Source organism: Macrosteles quadrilineatus, unplaced genomic scaffold (genome assembly GCF_028750875.1).
Source record: "Macrosteles quadrilineatus isolate MER2022 unplaced genomic scaffold, UCM_ALF_1.0 Scaffold_5__1_contigs__length_97177068, whole genome shotgun sequence".
Classification (NCBI taxonomy): domain Eukaryota; kingdom Metazoa; phylum Arthropoda; class Insecta; order Hemiptera; family Cicadellidae; genus Macrosteles; species Macrosteles quadrilineatus.
In genome coordinates, this window is record NW_026542598.1 from 9,814,361 (window position 1) to 9,836,173 (window position 21,813).

The 21,813-nt window shown below is 34.7% G+C and overlaps 1 protein-coding gene across 2 annotated transcripts in view; it reads right to left on the reverse strand.

Moving 5' to 3' along the window:
- Positions 1-21,813, reverse strand: part of LOC128995954 (uncharacterized) — a 35,022-nt gene that overhangs the window by 9,031 nt on the left and 4,178 nt on the right. The window contains exon 2 of one of the 2 annotated variants that reach the window (XM_054421028.1): positions 20,674-20,762. In XM_054421028.1, the coding sequence (XP_054277003.1) occupies positions 20,674-20,755 (82 nt within the window). In that variant the 5' untranslated portion in view covers positions 20,756-20,762. Of the gene's footprint in view, positions 1-3,703; positions 3,797-20,673; positions 20,763-21,813 lie in introns of those variants that run through there. The other variant, XM_054421029.1, reaches the window with a different exon arrangement.

Genomic DNA, 21,813 nt, shown 5'->3' on the forward strand with positions numbered 1-21,813 from the left:
GTTGTTGAAATACTTTCATCGCAACTCACAGCGAGTTCTTTTACATGCGATTGTACAAAGAGAGGAAAAATTGTCCCTACGTGGTTCTTGAAGCGGCAATTTATAAACATTTCTCGGAGCATTCCAAATGCAAATACTGTAACATTCCAATTTGTTTACTTATACAATAACACTATTGTAATCTTCGTCATCATGATGGGAAATGCTCGGGGAGCTGTGCGTGGTTGGGAATTATAATAATTACTTTATATGTTGGCGGTTAAAGAAATGAACGATTGACAAACATTTAATTTTTACAATTGATTTAACAAGCTACGGGCAGCTTATCGTTGTGTGGAATAACCTAATTAGTTGCGTTTATTCTTTTTTATCTAATTCCGAACCATAAAAATATTTAGTTTAATTATTTGCCAAAATTGTCATTGGAAATGGAAATACAACTTTAACAGTATTTTAAAAGGCGTATGCCAACTTAAAATACCTTTCAGATCAAAATACGATTTGTAATCTGTTGCAGTTATTTTATTAATGTTGGTCATGTTATATATTTGTTCATTGTTTATTGTTTAGATATTTTGTGCCATAGTACATTTCACTTTTTACTATTCAACTAAATCAAAATCATAAGGGTGAACTAAATACTTGTTCACTATTATAGTTTATTAATTTTCGTTTATATTTGAAATATTCCACAATAACATTGTGCACCGTTCCACAGTAAAAATCTTGAAAACAAGTTTCTACAAATTGTTTATCCTACCACAATCTTAAAAAAAATATCAAACTAGAGTGAAGAACATACATAAAATAGCTAATTTAGTTGATAAATATTAATTTAAATATTGATTTTAAAAGGATTAAATAAGTACGTCACATAAAAGATTACATTGCTAAAAATACAGTGGTTACTAATAGCGTGAAAACAAGAGAATATTCCGAGTTAGCAAACTCGCCTGGGGTGTGAAGTAAACAAAACACCAGATGACTCACCGTGGGAATGGGACATTCCTATTGGGCTTTTGTAGACGTAAATGATGACTAAAGTAAGTAAACAGTGGCCAGACCATGGGACCAACAAGTGACACAGTTCCCAGTGAAAATCCAAATATCTGTAAAGGCCACAGGGGACATTCCTATTAAGCTTTTGTAGACTTAAATAGGGCTTTTGTAGACTAAGCAGTGGCCAGACCATGGGACCAACACAGTTCTCAGTGAAAACATTTGTAAAGGCCATCGCAATGGGACATTCCTATTGGGCTTTTGTAGACATAGATTATGACTAAAGTAATTAGTGGCCAGACCACGGGACCAGCGTTCCAAATGAAAATCCAAATATTTGTAAAGGCCACGTGGGACATTCTTATTGGGCTTTGAATACGTAAATTATGACTAAAGTAAGTAAAAAGTGGCCAGACCCAGGCCAGATCATGGGATCAACAGCGACACAGTTCTCACCAAAAATCCAAATATTTGTAAAAGAAGCCATATATAGTTGACAACGCGTTAAACTTGTTATGACAATTTGCTTGGTAAAATGGAAAGGTTTCAAATGCACACTGATTTAAAATGTATATTTTAGTAGTGCCTATAAAAATATGGTAAGTGATTCTGTACCAACAAACAAAAACATCAAAATAATAAAAATTGCGGAAAAATTGTGGGAGATTTAGTCACTAAAAAGGTATTTTTGATAAGGATGTGGATTTTCTTTGCTTCTAAACAAGGGTTATCCCTACATCATATAGCTTTTGCATTTATACGAGCAACGGGATTAAATAACAACTAATAAATCTATTTCCCGAAGAATCACTCATAATTTGTGAATACGTCGAGACAACAATGAGACAGCAACACCTGATAGATACAGTTTCCACAGAAAAAATCCAACTATTTTAAATGCCTCCCCAAATAAGGTTAGGCAACTATCTAGTAGCTAAGGTTTCCACAGTTTTCCCAAACAAATTCAATGTTTAAATACCTCTTCACGGCTGTTTTATAGCACAACAATGATTACCCGATCTTCACAATTTTACCAACAATTAAAACTTTTAATTGATCTCCCAGAACAGTTAAACAACAATGAACACCAGTCAGATAATATTTCCATAACTTTACCAACAATTACAACGTTTAATTGATCTCCCAGAACAGTTTAACAACAATGAACACCAGTCAGATAATATTTCCATAACTTTACCAACAATTACAACTTTTAATTGATCTCCCAGAACAGTTAAACAACAATGAACACCAGTCAGATAATATTTCCATAACTTTACCAACAATTACAACGTTTAATTGATCTCCCAGAACAGTTAAACAACAATGAACACCAGTCAGATAATATTTCCATAACTTTACCAACAATTACAACGTTTAATTGATCTCCCAGAACAGTTTAACAACAATGAACACCAGTCAGATAATATTTCCATAACTTTACCAACAATTACAACGTTTAATTGATCTCCCAGAACAGTTAAACAACAATGAACACCAGTCAGATAATATTTCCATAACTTTACCAACAATTACAACGTTTAATTGATCTCCCAGAACAGTTTAACAACAATGAACACCAGTCAGATAATATTTCCATAACTTTACCAACAATTACAACGTTTAATTGATCTCCCAGAACAGTTAAACAACAATGAACACCTGTCAGCTAATATTTCCATAACTTAACCAACAGTTACAACGTTTAGTTGTTCTTCCCGAAAAGTTAAACAACAATGATCACCAGTCAGATAATATTTCCATAACTTTACCAACAATTAAAACGTTTAAATGTTCTTCAAGAACAGCTGTACTACAATGAACACCTGTCAGCTAATATATCCATAACTTTACCTACAATAATTACAACGTTTAATTGATCTCCCAGAACAGTTAAACAACAATGAACACCTGTCAGCTAATATTTCCATAACTTTACCAACAGTTACAACGTTTAGTTGTTTTTCCCGAAAAGTTAAACAACAATGATCACCAGTCAGATAATATTTCCATAACTTTACCAACAATTAAAACGTTTAAATGTTCTTCAAGAACAGCTGTACTACAATGAACACCTGTCAGCTAATATTTCCATAACTTTACCAACAATTACAACGTTTAATTGTTCTTCCAGAACAGTTAAACAACAATGATCACCTGTCAGCTACTATTTCCACAATTTTACCAAAAAATAAATGTTTCACAATAGTTACAAAACTACGATAACTGTTAGATAAACGATTTTTAGGGTTAAAATAAAAACCTCACATTTTCCAAATTCATGATAAAAATATCACAACACAACAATGGGACAACAACAATGTTTATGATCTGGTAGCTACTGTTAAAAAAAATCAAGTGTTAAATGCCACCACAAAACATTTATCGCAACAATTATCACCTTGTCGCTAAGATCTCCACAGTTTTTACAAAGAAACAAAACGTTCAAATGCTTCCCATCAACCCAAGGATTCAAATATTCTAATACCTCCCCCAACAGTTGTCACAACAACAATGATCATCTGATTTCCACAGTTTTGCCAATACACAAACAGCTGCGAGACAACAATGTTGTAACAACAATATCTCTAAGTAGCTAAGGTTGCAGTTCCGCCAAGAATCAAAAGACCAATAGTTTCTAAAGCCAAAGATAAAAAATACCTCGACACAACAATGGTAAACTGTTTAAATGCGTCCACATCACCTGTCAGCCAAGGTTGCCACAGCTTAGGGGATGACAGCACGGCCATACTGAGTTGCTGCACCATGGTCACTCTGCACCCTCACACTACACCAGACACACACCTAGTACCTGTGCTGCTGAGTGGCGGCACCCCACCCCACCACGGTGACCGCACTCCGTTACTACGAGCCCCCCCCCCCACCACACACCTGCGAGGTTCATTCAGAAACACACAACAGGGTAGGTGGCTATTTACACATACAGTAGCCAAGGTGGAAATTGTATCCCAATGTACAGTAAGTTTTGTCCTATGGCGGCATTGGATGATGGCAACTTTAACAAGTGAGTTTCAATCACAAGACATTTTCAATTTCAAAGCCAAAGTGAATAGCCTACAGAAGACAAAGTATCAGACTATATAGGCGAGTTCAAACTGTATTCCCTGGTGAAATTGAAGCTAAATTGTTACTTCTTGCAAATTAGATAACAGGTAACATTGAGGAATATACAACACCGCTGGTTTTTCTATCGATAAATGAGAACTCAAAATCCACAAACCTTAGTAAAAATTATTACTTAAAAACAACAGAGATTGACGATTACAAATACGGTAATTATATATTTTTTTTTTTACTTAAATCAATTTTTTGTAAAAATATGAAAACAGTTATTTTTGACATCTAAAAACAAACAAATGTTCTGATGTAATTGTTGAGTGAACACTATATCTTCTATAGACCATATTTTTGCGGTTTTGTACATAAGATCTATAGAATAGGAACTTATCAATGAATTGTAGGCAATTACTGTACCAACGTTGCCACAACAATGAGAAACAAAGAAACGATTAGTATGTATAACCTTGAACTATAAAAAAATGAAATTCTGCTTAAAGGTTGACCAGACGTAAAGATATGATTAATTGTCCAAAAACTTAAATAAATCCAAATAATCCCAAATTCATAATCCAAAACGCAGAGTACCGGTAAGTCGAGTTCTCAGCTAGCATATTTAGCATTTAGTTTACATGTCAAGAAATGATTAAAAATATCTATTTAGATAACCTTCTTGGAATATTAAGAGGTGGAAAAGGTAAGGATAAAAGACGTATAAAACATTGTATTGTAACAGTGATTTATGACTGGCGTCATCATCATCCTTACTATACACAAGTAGAGACAATCCTTGAGAAGCTCATGCATCTTAGGAAATACCGCAAAGAAAATAGTTTGGGGAAATCGTAATATCCAGTGATGACGACACGGAGATGTAGCCGGCGGCAGGTGGGCAGGCGGGCGGCGCCATGCAGCCGCGCGGTCGGTCGCTCCAGGCTACTCATTAAAAAGTAGTTTTTCAGAGAGGAATTTTAAAAATGGAACAAAAAACCAAAGACAATTTCCTGTGGAGGCGCCGCGCCGCGAAGGCATGCGGACCTCGTGGAGGGGTGGGGGGAGATGGTTGGGGGGGAGGAAGTGGTCGGGTTTAATTTATTATAATGCATTTAGTAGTTTATGCATCTTGGTTACGAGTATCGGGCCATTCATCGGACCGCGTCCATTACCTCGACTTACAACATTCCATTCATGATGTATCTACTCCCACACGAACCTGCGTCCTGCGTCTACTGTCCGCCTCGGGTTCTGATGGCCTGTCACCAGCATGGTATCCAATCCATCATCTATCTTAAAACCCTTTGATTCACAGTGGTATTATCAGGATACCACTTGTAAAATAATTTTTACTGCATTGATGCATACTGGTATTGTGGAAATACCATACCAGGGGCCTAGTCAGTGCTGTAACCTAGCGTATTTTGGAGGAACTAGTAGCTTCTAGATTAATTTAGTATTAAAGTTGAAGTTTCAAAGCGTCGTTGCATGCTACAGGCTACAGGCTGTTATGCAGAGGTTTTGACTGTCTTGTATACCCTTCTATTACATATAACAAAGTAAGATATATGTTTTTATGTTGAATTAGACACTATTTAATTGTTATATTGCGTCAAAAACACTGTTTTTGTTCAAACTGAAAGTTTATTTTGCCAAATATAGGTGGTATACCTACAATACCACTATGCCACTAACACTAGACATATTTTGTTGTTGCCTTACTAAGCTAAAATATAATTTCAAGCATATTTTGTGATAATTTTCGTTATTTTTTCAGGTGACTCAATCATATAAATTTTACTTACTGTATTTTAAATATTTATTTATTATTCTCAGATATCCAAAAGACATGACTGAAAGACATCTTACTAACAGAAATTCTAAATGACGGTTGCTAAGATGAAATAGGTTTATCAGATAATTGACCAGATGACAGTAGTCTCTCTGCAGCAAATATACTCATCTTCATTGATGAAAATACATAATTTATTTTTATCATTATAAATCACCTATTGCGTTTGAAATCATAACCCAGGTGAAGCAATTCCGCATCTCCGTCACGAATGGCTTACACTCAAAATCGACGAAAGGCAAAGGAAAGGCTAAATTAAATTTGATCAAACATAAATTTAAAATGCCAGGTAGGCTCAAGGAGAACGTTCACGTGCCCATAATATCAACATGGACGAGATGCAACTTATGCAGCACAAAAGAGAAAAAGATTCGCTCATACTGGGAATGTAACGAGCGCAAAGTGTGCTTATGCTAGACAGACAAAAAATGGTTTTTATGAGTTTCACAACTGAACTAAGATAAAGATGAATTTTGAATCTTAAGATTGGAGAATACGATGTTGTACAATGATTCTCTGGAAACTTGTTATTTTATAACAGACCTTCAAATGTATTCAGTATTGTCATACAAATGTATTTACGAGTACTAATATCTTGAGCTAATTCACTATTTTTCACATAGATTAGATAAGTAATCTTTTTATTACAATACATGAACAGGTAAATAATTGTTTCTTATCTGTAACATATTGGTAGGTTTTACGTTTCAAGGAAGGTTTTTAATATTTTATAAGCACATTAGACTACGCACTGATACACAGTGGTATATATACAATACCACCTCGTTTTTTATTAATAAAAATTATAAAAACAAAATTAAATTTTTTAAATTATTTTTCCTGAGCTCTGACACGGTTAAGGTTACCAAAAAACATCAATTCAGTAAAAATTGAAATAAAAAAATTTTCCTGTGCATCAAAGGGTTAAGAAATGGGGGAATTTTCCGTACGTTTAGGCAACTCAATGCTTAAGTGCCATCTAATCTTGAACGATGAGTATTGTCTGTTCAAAGTGTCGACGGAGGTCCAGTAAATAAACGGCGTACACATTCTGTCCAAGGTTTTGGTGAAGCAAACCTTTAAGTACCAGTATGAGAGCTTAACTCAAGAAAGGCGCGTGCATTATGTTTACAGTTCTGGCAAAGGAATAATTTAGTTCCAGCTTGAAGTCTAATTCAAGAACGGCGTCTGCAGAATCAATTTTTTTCGGCGTCTACAGTATTGTGGACCTAAACTAATAATCGTGACAACTTAGGCCGCGAGAAAGAAAAAAGTGACGTGCTTGTTCAAAGTGTGTTCGTTGAAGACTAGGACGGTGGCGTCGGGTGGCGTCGTCCTGTTAATCCAGCTACTCGAGGTCACGAATTGTGGATTTAGGCATGCACTGTGGATGCGATACTCCCTGGTGTGGATTAACGTCCGTACTATTGAGTACTACAACTATCCGCAGTACTATCCTGATAATTAGACCAATCCGTTAATACCACAATTACTAGAAAAATACGTTAATACCAAGGCAACAGTGTGGTTCGGATTCCACTATAAACTGTAGATACCTTTGTTACTATTAGCTGTATGGGCTATTAATTAACAGCTGTGTCTAAGGAATAAGTCGGACTTAGTTACTAACAAGACTACAAGATCGAACTACTCATTCTACACTCATCCTTCACTCATATTTGGGTTAAAACACGCACATAGTGGCGTCCCCCTCTTAAGGCGGGGACACACTTGTCATACACCCATCCGATCCGACTCCGATCATACTGCGGTACGACTGTCGGAGAGGGGAATGGTACATAACATTGAACGCGGTTGTTTACACCTCTCCGACACGCGTCACGTCATACTCCGATCCTACTCCGATTTTGGTTCCGATCACGCACCGACACTGCAGTCTATTCGTTTGTCGGATGCAGGACGGGTTGTTTCTTAAAAACAAAAAGGTTTAGGAACAATGGTTTAAGATAAATATATGCCGATGCTTGATTTGAAATCTGTGCGTGCATACCTTCAATTCGAGACCTCAATCATGAAAATCGGACGGGTAGAAGAGCTAAACGAACTCGAGAGAGAAAAACCTATAATATATATAATGGGCACTTGCTTTCCTTCCATGCGGAATGGACCCAAATTCTCCGTTTTCCACTGCCCTCCAGAGATGTCTGACTTTCTTCCTCTTCATCTAGACAAACCGCCACCATGGCTAAATCCTGAATATTAAAGTTTTTGAACATACAGTATTTATCACCTTCTGCACGTAGTTTACGTTTACGAATCAAGACTGGCGAGTGTTGATACCCGGTGGAGGAAATCGGAGATGGGTCGCCGGTTCGGAAGCGTGTATGACATGTGTGTTCACCCCCTCCGATCCCGCACCGATCCTTCTGGAATCCCGCAAATCGGATCGTAGTAGGATCGGAAGGGTGTATGACAAGTGTGTCCCCGCCTTTAAATAATTGATTTAAGATTTCCCTCCATGGTGTAGAATAAAAGTCTTATCTACAGAGCGTTGATTATTTGCTAGTTACGGCCATAATCATTTCAACTCGATGTAAAACTACCTACTCAATTAATTGAAGCTTCGATTGTGGTTTTTGTATTACTTTAAAAGAATCAGGTACGGTATACACATTCATACGTGGGTGGTGTCAGAATCCATAATGTTTTCAGTCGTCCCTAACTCGCGTTGTCAAATCAATTGTCATAATGTCAGGCGTTTTAAAATTGCAATGAAGTGACTTCCTCTAATCAGAAAGTCCTGGTCACTGAGATGACAGGCGACACAACAAGAACAAGCAGTGAATTTTTGATCTGATGGCACGGTTGACTTAGAATAAAATTCAATATTTGATATATATCTTCTTTTTTTGCGCTTAAAACTTTATAGATTTTATCATCTTGTATATTTTACCACAGACCCAAGAGTAGGCCTTTTATCTGTGGGTTTACAAGAAATTATGACACTATTTCGTACTACCAGCACAACATTCCACCACGCCGTCTTACGGTGACAATTTTCAACGCATCAAATTCAACAATGTGTATTTCCTAATCTGCAACCTTGATACAGCTGATGTAGGACGAAATCCGAGGCGACGTTGAAATTCGCCAAATCAGGAGCGTGCCATGAACAGAACCATTGTGTAAAGCCGTTCACCCGATCGTGAAATTCGAACTACAAGTTACAATCTTTCGAATCGATGGAACAGTCCGCGTCCAGATACACGATGTTGTAATTGTGACAGACTAGACTTGGATTCACTTACGATTTCCCGAATACACCTCAGATAATCCTTAGATTATTGGCACCTATTCTCCCCACTATCAATTCTTAAAACTGCGTTTCTATCCCAAAATGTAAATTTGTACATGCTGTTTTTGTTGGTAACGTCAGTGAACGCTGATTGCGAATAAATTAATGTTTATAATTTCCTTTTGGGTATATTTTACGATTTGTGCTTTATTTTTATTTTATTTTTTTTATGATACCATACCATACGACAAAACAATATATTATAATCAAAATTTGTTAAAAAAAAGCAAATTGTCAACAAATTCCCTCTAGAGCTGGGCGAAAATAATTCTAAAATTGTCTTCAGTCAATTCATAAAATTGAAGTCTAAGGGGTATGATTAACCTAGGTTTGTGGTAAGTAGGATGAAAAAGGACCTCGTTCAATCATAGATCTTAAAAGGTTCACCCTTCAATATCCAAGGGTAGTTGAACGTTTAACAGAGCACTACTAGTAATAGTTGGGGTCACAGGAAAAATATAATCGGCGACTTAAAAATCACTTCGGAACTTTGCTAATAACAGACAAGTTAAGTGATGGGCGTAGTCGCAGGGCGCCGCGCCGCCGAAACCCGAGCTTCGGACCCGCCAAAAAACGTCTCCGTCCGCCAAAGTAACTGGGTGGAATTACACTGAAAAGTTAAATGCGTCATTTAGTCGGTTTTATTACGTTTTAGACATTTAAATATCATGTTGTTGGTGTTAATTTACCAGCAACATTAACTTGGCAAATATTTATCTAGGCTATTTCTTATACAGGACTTCATACTTGTAGAGGCCAACACCTTTATTGAAAAATAATCGATTTAACAAGGTAATTAGGTACTCTAATTTGTAAATTTCTTTAAGTCCTGAAGTACAACGAGCTTCATACTTAAACATTCAATTAACAATTTTTCAAAGGAACTATTTGTTAAAAAGGTTATAGCTAAATCAGTGCCTATTGTTATGCATATCATCTCAAGAAATATTGTATACATGTTTCATACAGCAATCAATTGAAAACATGCGACAATAATAATTTATTTCTTTGTCCCGTTTAATACGTTGTTTTATACTTCCAATTATTCAAATCATTATCATCGGCAATCAAATTAGGAAGAAAAAATAAGATAATATTAAATTAAGAAAATGTAATGAGTATACAAGGTCTAAAGACAAATAAATGAAATAAAGTACGATCTGTGTGATATTCAAACGTTGGTAGACCTGGGTACCTGGCCAGAAACAAGTCCAGTTCCGTTTCCGGACATACCGGTAGGCGAAGTTGCCCGCTTAGCCACTAGATCGCAGCACCTTCCACGCGTCCCATTTTATGCACGTAAACTATTTATATACAATTATTTGTTATACAAATACTACAATCTAGTGGACTTTATCTAATTTTAGCACCATTCACACATTCCAGCTGGCACATAAAAGCAACAATACCAGTACACCATTATTTAGTGTACAAATAAATTATACAAAACTATCACTGTAACTTGCTTAGTTGGAACGTTGGATAAAATATATAACAGCATTATATGTCATGGTTTTGGAATATATACTTTCTATGGGATTTAAAATACAACAGTATGGTATTTTTCTTGATTAAAGGATAATCATAGTATAATTTCTTGTAATTACTGTATTCATTAATAATATTATAATTATTACTGTACCCATTGTTCAACTTTAAATCCAACTATTAAGCCTTATATCTTCTATAAGTATAAAAGAGGATGTTTGCATATATATAACATTATAAAGGTTGGATTTATAAAGGTGAATAAAGTGATTTTTGATTTGATTTTGATTTATATTTGGCAGTGATAAACTCAGACACCGCTTAACCGATTGCCACGAAACTTGGTACATACGTGTAGAATTTCATGGAATAGGTTTATACACCATCAATCCGTCCAATCGGCTCCGCCTCAGTGGCTCTGGAGTTTCCCATGTTAACCTTATGAGAAATTGAATCTTAACAGCTGTTTCAATTAAACAAGTTGGTTCTGTTCTATGATGTTCAATAGCATTAAAGTTACAAGGATTACCAACAGGGTGCAGCACTATTATTTCTTTTACATTTTTATGACAACAGCTAATTTTCAACCAAAAGGTGAGTGAGCATAGCGAACGAACTTCAACCTGGAGGCGAGTTAGCGTAGTGAACGAGCTAACCTGAAGGCAAGTGAGCGTAGCGAACAAGCTAACCTGAAGGCAAGTGAGCGCAGCGAACGAGCTCCAAACCTAAAGGTGAGTGAGCGTAGCTAACAAACTTCAACCAGGACGTGATTGAGCCATGCGAACGAGATCATCTTGAAAATTAAGAAGTTAAACGGGGCAAAGCCCGCGGGTTACAGCTAGTGTTAAAAAGAAAGACTTAGTCCTGTTGTAAAAATATGTATAACTTGGAACATATTGTTTAGGCTACTTTAAAAAATAAAAGCACTAATGTTGACCCTGCAAAAATGGTCTGGTGAGAATATGTGATAGCCTACTGTTAAAGTACCTCTAAATAAAACGGATGCTTTTACAATTACAATGAGCTATTACAATTTCTGCAAGACCATCTTCTATCTATATTATTTTTAAAAAATTGGATTTTTGTGTGCAGCAAATTGACCCCTAAATATTTATGTTTACAGTAGGGCTGGTATATTGGGTATCAATTTAAAGTTCTTATTATTAACGATTTCCAGTGGAGATGTGCCTTTTGCTGGGATTTTGTGTTTTCAAAGTATGTTTTATGTTGTCTTTTAGTTGTTTTAGGGAACTTAAGAAAAATATTGTAATGTTATTCGTTTAAAATGTAAAGAAGAGATTTTGTGTTTTCATAGCATGTTTCATTAGCATTTGTAACTTTACTAAGATGCCTCGAAGAGATCGCGCATTCAATGAAATTAATAGAGCACTTAATGCAAATAATAGGGATATGATGAGAAATAATCGGTTCCACCCTTTTTAACTATACGAGGTGTTCTGTTAAGTAAACAGCCAACCTCCGGGAATTGGTTCTGTGGGTCAAAATAAAAAGAAAATGAAGAATAAAATTTTTCCAAAAATGCTTCGTTAACCAGATATTTGCCGTTTTTCTTCCACAATAACATTTTTATCTTTAAATTTGTTCAACCGATCATTATGAAACTTGGTATATATGTTAAGGTAATAGAGACCCATGTTAGAAAAAAAATGCATCTTGATTCATCATAAAATTTCAAAATGGTGGCCATTTTAATTTTTTTAACTTAAATTACTAAAAGTTGCTGATTTTATGAAAAAAAAATAAAAGAACACTTTTATTTGGCATTTTTTATTCCCTATCAAACGAGTTCAAAAAGATTGATTAAGAAATAGCTGAAATTTTGTTGTACGATTTTTTGTTGTAAAATGGGGCAAACCTGACTAGCTTAGCCTTTTTCTACTCCATTTTACAACTAAATATCTAAATTTTTCAGCTATTTCTTATTAAATCTTTTTGAACTTGGTATCGATTGATAGGGAATTAAAAACGCCAAATAAAAATGTTCTTGTCCTTTTTTCATAAAATCAGCCATCTTTTAGTAATTTAAGTTTAAAAATTAAAAATGCCGCCATTTTGAAATTTTATGATGAATCAAGATGAATTAATTTTCTATTGTGGGTCTTAAAGCTATTACCTTAACATACATACCAAGTTTCATAATGAAGGGTTGAAAATCTTTAGAGATAAAAATGTTAATGTGAAAAAACAAAATGGCGAATATCTGGTCAACGAAGCGATTTTGGAAAAAAATTTATTCTTGATTTTCTCTTTATTTTGACCCATAGAACCATTTTCCAGAGTTTGGCTATTTACTTATGGGACAATCTGTATAACAAATATATCACGGATTATGAAGTCACAAAGTGACGTAAGTTGCTAGTTTCAACTAATTTAAATATGAAAAAAAAGAATTAACTCAGGATTGATTAATGTTTGAGTAGGAAATAAAGAAAACTATGATTTTTAGTTTCCTGGTTGGAGGTACGCTAACTGAGTTTGATTTCAGATCAGTTGAATCAAGACCCCCAAGGGGACAAACTTTGCAATGACTTTAAATTATCAAAATTGTAATGGTTAAAACCTCAAAATGTTTAACTTTCTAAAAAAGGTCTAAATTGCCTTAAAAGTTAGATTGTAAAGCCTTGAAACAAAACATACCCTTCTCATTATAAAACTTGTAGTACGGTACAATTTAATTTATACAACTAACACATTTTTAATGTGCAGCGGAATATTTGGTTTGTAGCTGTTAAATAATTGTGTGCACGTCACGAAACTAATCAAAAATCTTCATTTCAGTAATTATAAGTCAAATAAGAAACCTATACTTTTACAAGTTTGAATGACTAACACATAACAATTAACGTAAAAAATACACTAATTTCTGTAGTATATTGTGTCATCTGGTACAAATTCCCAGATAAAAAGTGTGTAGTGGAATGTAGTGTGGGGGAGGAGGTCCCAGCATTCACTTTGCCACTTTCACATTCCAGGCTAAGTGGGCTCCAAACAATGGATCTCTACACTCACTGCCAGAAACACTTTGGTACACTATTTACACACTTTTGTCGTTAACTTGGAATTCCGAGAACTTAACATTATACAGTAGCGGTTTTGGATTTTATAGTCAGAGGGGGACAAGGTTGACCATGGTGCCTGAATTTCTCAGCATTTATAGGAATTTAATATAAAATTTGATTTTAGTTTGATGTTTTAGATAACTTTTGGTATACAATCATTTTGTCGGTTTAGCTCAGTCGGATAGGTTGAGAAAAGACACTTTATTTCATAAATTATAACCATAGACTAACCAACACTGGTAGACTTCTAATCCAATTGTAAAATTTGAACGTTTTTCGTGTCTACTTCATGTGCGGTGACACTGATCGCTAGTGACGATGAAACTTTGTTTTTATTATTTTAAGGTCAATTCATGATTTGTGCTTTATTGTTAGGTTATATAACTGGGACGAGTTATAATTTATGATTAGAATGTTTTACTTGGTTGGACGGGGTTTTAAATTACTGAAATAACAAGCACCGGACAGAACTAACAATAAAATTAGGTTCAGCTGTTCCATAAGGATGAGAAACCTACTAAGGGAGTATGTTTTTTATGGTCTAACTTAATGTAAACTGACTTTACTATTTCTAATAGCTTTTCATGACATAGGCTAAATTTAAACTGGGACATACATATTATTATGTGGCTGGTAATTTTGATTTTTTGAAAAAAAATTATTTTTTATATTTTCATATTTTAACTTTAAATGCCGATGGACAATATTAAGCTGCCTGAAAATTTCATGATATAACGGAAATTAGGTTTTTTTTTATATAAATTATCTATCTATCTATCTATATATTAATAGGCAAGCATGTTTCTTTAAAACCTTTTTTCTCAGCTTGTGTACATCGCAGGGAAAATCTATGCATACCGTTAAAAAGATATTTTCCTGTAGAAGTGCAGAATCCCTTTAAAAATTGAAATAGGCTCAAATATAAGCACAAAAAAATGAATTTGAAATGAAAAAAATTAACATGGGCTTAATGGGTTGCCTTTTTGGTGACGAATAACAACAAAATATAAACAGAAAATCAAAACAAAAGCAAAAAATTCCAATCAGATGTTTTATTAACAGCGTAGGGTGAAAATAGAGAAGTCTGTACATTACATGTTTTTTGTCAAGTTTTCGACCATTGGACGACCTCTAGTACTTATTTAATACACAAGCAGGTTTTTTGTGACAATTACTCCTCCGAAACTACTGAACCGATTGACATGTTTTTGGTGTCATTGGAAAGAGCGTACCGGTATCGTGAAGTTGTGCAAGAAACTTTCTTTTTAGGGAAATAATTAGAGAGTGAGGCTTTGGGGCCCTTTAAAGTTTCATATTTCTCCATAAGATTAACATGGGAAACAAAAATTGTTACGAAACTCCAGCTGTTGTCAGAAATTAAAAGTGAGAAGAAGAACATATGTTAATTGTAAACAGTCCATAAGTTTGCTAATCAGTTTGCTACAAAAATGTACTAACTTGGTTGAAATGAAATATTTACTATTTGAATTTGGGTTGGCGTAAATATTACAATGGAAAAAAGCGAGAGAGCCTGGATAAATTAATATACGAAAAAGGAAACTGAATTAACATAATGTTCTGCATTTCTTGGTAATCGTTGAAAGAGCCGATTAGCAAACTATAGAATCATAGGAAAGACACAGAACACCACCAAGGAGAAGAAATAGAAATAATGTGTTATTTTGAGTTATAATCGTTATTATGGACAGCCTGATGCGGCTATGAGTAAAGGCTATTTGTAGAAAAACTAAAAAAAAAAAAAAAACAAGATCAGCTTTTGAAAAATTATAAGATATTTATTTACAAGAAATGTTGATTATATCATTCTGTTATAAGTATTTCCATAATCTTTGAGTCAAATCTTTTAAAGTCATCAGAAATTATCACTGTTATTCGTTTTAAAATAACGCCTGTAATACTTAACAATTGCTCGAATTCGAGCAACAGGTACACTAGTTTATAAAATTTATTATGTAAGACATTGTGATTAGGGTTGAGTTTTAACATAACAAAAAAAAATTAACATCACAGAAGAAATGATTTGTTTTTAAAACCCTCAACTCTAACTGGGTGGGTAAAACCGCCACTGATGATATAACCAACTTGTAAAGTAGGTGACTTTAATTTTATTTATCCAAATTTGAATACTTGACGTTATATTTTGTAATTTAATGTGTTGGTCAAGTTAAAAAAGGAAAGTTTCTTTTAACCCCAGATTAGTCATAGGTCTCAAAGATAAGAAAGTGGTTGAAATGTTTAGTATTTAAATCTAGGTGTTTGCTAGGTTAAAGTTAAAATCCTGGTTACCATGAGGCTTAGATGAACCAAAATAAAGACTTAATCACTCCAAAACAGTCTAGGAAGCTCATGTGGTTATCTGCCTTGCAGATTGTTTTCTTTTATGTGGAGTGGGAGCAGTGCAGCTAACTTCTGTGTAGGTCAGCCTATCTAACTGAACCTTTTGATTTTGATTTGACAACATCATGAAGGATGAAGGACTCTTCTCTTTTATTTAGTATTTGCCGAATTCCTTGGTAAAAAAAAGTATTTTGTTTTTAAACGCTGTCAGTTTCTTTTTAGGTGTTCAAATATCTAGTCCATACAACAAAATACGTAGGCCTAATACATAGTGTTTGTGAACTCTCTCGAAAAAGTTTGCAGGATTGTTATTTGGGTTAATACAAGAATTTTTTCATTCTTAACATGGGTTGCTGGAGCCTCATTTTCCGGCTGTCCGTCTGTATGTGTTTTTTATAAATAACTTAAGTTAATAACTCGAGTTTAAATTAAGGTACAAACTTTAAATTAGACATATTTGTGGTACACAAGCATGCAAAATTTCATTTCATTGACTAGAGCCGTTTTAAAATGGCGGCCATCTAAAATCTTTGACGTCAAATTACATGAAAACCATTGGAGTTATAAAATAAACACAAGAATAACATAATTCAGTAAATTTAATGACAGATCAAATGACACCTAGTTTCAAACAGCTGAGTTATTACAATTTTAAATATTTAACTATGATATGACTACGGTATAACCCGTTATCTTTGAGAACCTCCCAAACAGAATAAGAACTAGAACCTACTTCACTGTTGTTTGGGGTTTCCTCGAATCTACGTAGTAAAACTTCCTCTTCAATATTTACTGTACGCATATACCTTTCTCGTCCAGTATCAACAATGTGTATTTTATAATTAACAAGATACAGTTCATTACTCCAAGCAATAACATATCCTAGTTAATTGACATACATGCTATTATTGACTATTTACACAGCACTAAAGTGTTTTTATGGGTTGATCATCTTTTAGCGAATTTCCCTATAGGGAAGTAGCTATTACCGTAGGGCCTAGGTGGCACGGTAATACCTAGACCCGGGACCGATTTACTTTTTCATTTTGATGTCCCCAGAGGCCAAAAACACCATTCGTTCAAATTTTTATATATGTATATATATATATATAAGTCCGTGAACGCGATAACTTGAGTAATTTTTGTCCGATTTTGATGAAATTTGGTTTAAAGGTGTAAAGCGGGATAAACTTGAATGAGTTCGCGAACCAGCATGATCGGACAGTGGGAACGGGGCTTTACGGGGGGTTTTATGGGGTAAAAATTGGTTTTTCTCACTTTTGACCCTCAAAACAAAAAAATTCCCAATTTCTCTTTTAGACCTTTTTAAAGAGCTTAAAAAACAAACAATTTAGTATATAAAAGTATTTTTGTTTGGTTATTAGTTACGGAGAAAATTAAAAAAATTGTAAATTTAAAATTTCCATGTTATTCATATAGAGAATATTGTCAAATGTTGTAGTTTGCTTGTTTATGGATATAATTTGATAAAAATTGGCAAATTTATTTATTTTGTACTAAGCTATCAATATTTTACTAAAAAACACATTTTATTAGTTTCCTTGTAGCAGCAAACCTAGGTACTCGTTAAACCTACTGTTATTAAAATATATTTAATTGAAAATCAATTCAGACAAATAGAAATTTGCTTAGTCGACAGGTTTGCTGCGGCGGGGGTATTTTAAAACCATGTTGGATCAATCGTGGTTTTCACTATCCGTGGTCTCCCTCCCCCTATTACCCTGGCTGGTTAATGAAGATCTACTTTATAATACAGAAGCCTAATACAGGAGACTCCTTCTTATCCAGACACCTTTTATCGGACATCGGTTTAACCGGACTACACTCGGCGGAAATGACATCTCTTTAACCGGACAATTTTTATCAGCACATTGGTTTAACCGGACTAGATCGGCAGGAAGTGGGCAGTACTGAAACGTCTGTTTCCGTGGGAAAGATTTGAGACCAGTGATCACGTGTCTTAATAAAATGCTCTCCTAAATTTAAGTCGAATATCACAGTAAACAGTCCATTTTAACGAGTTTTTGAGGACGTTGGTTTAACCGGAAAACCCGTCATCCGGACTGGCTTTGGTCCCGAGGAGTTCGGATAAGAGGGAGTCTACTGTACTTGTGTTTTAGCAATGTCAACACTCAACCTATATTGACCAATGCTGTTTTCTGAATGTGAAATTCCTGAAAACCTAACCTCAATAAAACAAACCTGGTTTTAACTAATATTCAAATCGGTTCCTAAATACCTAAATGTCAAATTTACAAAAAAGTGTGGAATAAATCTTTAACATATGTTTTGAAATCAAAACAAAGAAGATCTTCATTTAATCTTGAATCGTTTCTTTAATCTTGAAAACAATTTATTTCCACTTTGACATAACTAAAGAGTCTTGATTATTATTGGCAACGTTATCTTTTTATATAGTTGGTTTTATATAGTATACATTACATTGCAGAATTGACTGGCAAATGAGTAATCCAAATGTAATATTGCTTACTTGCTTAATGATAAATCACGATCAGCTGTATTGAAGTAAACAGAAATCAGCAGTAAATGCCATCTAATGCTATTCTTATAGAGAACATTTTACGTTATATCTAATTTTGTGTTCAGATTTTGGGAATTTCACTATTTTTCCCGCCCTCACGGGATTGAGACCTTTAATTTGAGCCCTCTTCGGTCATTCTACAACTTCCCAGTTGCCCAAAATTTTGACGCAAAGAATCGGCTTACGTAATTAATATATAGATAGATAGATGTTCTTCATAAGGACAACATGGGAACTTTCAAAGTCACTGGGGCAGATCCCAAGGGACTTTTTAAAAATGTAAGGCCAGTTTGCAAATTTACACGACACACTCTTTCCAATGAGACGTCAAAGGATAAAATCGGTTAAGAAATGGCGGAGGAGTTCAACCGACAAACTTCGTGTTTGTGTATTAATTATAGCCTATAGATATTTACATTCTTTAAAAATGTAAACATGGAAAATTTTGAAGCCCATGGGGCGTAGCCCAAGGGAAATATGAAAATTAAATGATATAATATTGCATTGTCATCCATTTGTGAGCTCTGTTTTAAGTTTCAAGTGTCTAGCTCATCGGGAACTTCGTTTGAAATTTATATCAAAATTTGTAAGAAAGCGAGCTAATAAAAACAAGCCTATGGGGCGTAGCCCAAGGGAAGTATAAAAATTAAATGATATAATATTGCATTGTCTTCCAGGATTTGTGAGCTATGTTTCAAGTTTTAAGTCTCTAGCTCATCGGGAAGTTAGTATAAAATTGATTGCAAAATTTGTACCGGACAAGAAAGCAAGCTAATAAAAACGTTTAAATAAAAGAGTGATATTGTTATTGCTTGAACAGGTACTTAGTAATTTCAGAGCTTCTCTTGGTACCCGTATTTTTGATATGCATTGGACACCTGATTTTTTAAATTCAATCATTACATTTTGTGGCACTAATATTTTGTACACACATTAGACCTACTGTCATGCCGAACGTGTTATCTCAATGGTAGCGCATTGGAATAATAAAAGTCATTGCTTCGACAAAACTGGTCACCAGCACTATTTTCTCACTACATGTAGGCTACTCACTGGTTTTCACATTGTCTTATGTAGTAAAAGTAACTTGAATTAAATTTTAAGTTCTTGCCACACCGACACGCGCACAAGTTTTGATGTAGGAGGGATATTACACATATTACTGTATGGTATTAGAAGCATTTTCGCCAGTGTCTTGAGCTGATAGGATATCTTCTTCCCATTCTTTATCCTGCCATGTATCATCTTGTACAGTTTACATATACTATATACTGTCCCGCAATATCGGCCTTCTCTGAAATTCTTCAATAAGATGTTCCATGACACTAAATGGCAAATTACAATTACAGTAAAAATCTAGTGAGAAGGGACGAGACGGAACTGGAATAGCTTTGGCTGTACTGTAAATGATCACCTCTGTGTCTCAGCAAGGCGTAGTGGCGGACACTACCACACTTGCGGTTGCCCAGATTCCCTGTGTGACCGATTTTTACTTGTTAGCACAGTGAGCGATTTTTTAAAACTTTACGTCTGGAAGTGAGCTCAGTGAGACAAGGCCTTTATGATCACCACACGGACAAGTAGTATAGGGCGATAGGTTGACGTCTAGTCATAAAGTTACGGTACACGACAAGATAGCAGAATTGTTTTCTGTTCATTTTTGTCACTCACGACTTACTCATTCGTTCTACTCTTGGTAGCAGCCAATATAAACAACAAATGTTTTAAAAACCAACTAGACATTGCAAATTCGATCTGAGAAAATCGAGAAACCGTAGGTTACTGCAGAAATGTTAAGAGTAGGCTTAATGGCCTAATGTCCAATTCTCCTACAGTTTTTTAATTTGGATATAAATTCGGAATCAATATCTGGGTGAACTAGGATTTAATTATAGAAAACTGTAAAAATCAAATGAGAGGAAAATTTATGCTATTATTTACATACCGTATGATGGTGGTAAGATATTATCTTGAACCATAGTTGCTGCTCTAGATAGTACGTCCAGAGGTGATTCAGAACTTTCCATATTTTCCCTGTAACAAAATAAAATTTGACGAACGTTTTGCTAACATGTAAAATAGGAGTTGGATGTTCAAAAAAAGGTTGATGGAAAGTACCCATAGAGGAGAGCTGTTGCCAAAATGTTTTGCAAATCCTAAACAGATACCTGAAGAACAGCAATGGATAGTCTGATCTCCACTTTGTTAGGCCATTGTGATAAGTTTTACCGATTAATTGTTAATAATGTTGTTGTAAACCTTTTAGGATACCGGTACGTTATAAGTTTACTTAAAACTAGGTGGCACTTGCAGACACGTCCACAAAATTGAGCGGAGCCATCAGGGCATTATAATGCCATTGACCCTTAACATAAAGCATCAAAATGGTTTTAATCTACAGATTTAAATAGACAAAAGATTGTGTAGAGAAAACTTTTATTGATTGGTCAATTAATTTCAACGAATGTGAACATTTCAAACTAAAACTCAATAATTGTTATAACAGTGATACCAAACGGTTAAATCTTCGATTAGTTTCTTTTTCAGACATGGACATCCTGGGTCAAAAAGCAGTCAATATATCGTTTGGACGAGCTCACTGCAACACACGTCAACCCAGCACTCAGTTCTCTTGGTGCAATATCAACAACTGCTTGGTTCAGAGTCATGCCTTGGAATTTGTGAAAGGCAGGTGTCAATAAAAATGGTTTTCGGGTACTGCCACATTTTACAAATTTAGTTGGAATAGGGACCATTAGTAACACATTATTGTAAAATGTAGTAAGTTCTCTATAATTAATTAATTCAACTAATACACATCAAATCATTTTCAAGTGTGATAAGACTTCTTCACGTTCGTATATAATATTGACGACAGTGCCAACAGCACTTAATACTGCATCAGTCCAAAGGTTGTGGCGTTACATGGTTCTATATCCTTTGGCTAATCTGAGGATATTTTCAAAATATTGGCATTCATCGGAGCTCAATATTGCAACTATTAAAGGTTTCTTCATAAGACGAATGAATGCTACAGTACTATGCAGCTTAGCCAATTCATTAAGGGTGTCAGTAGCCACAAAAG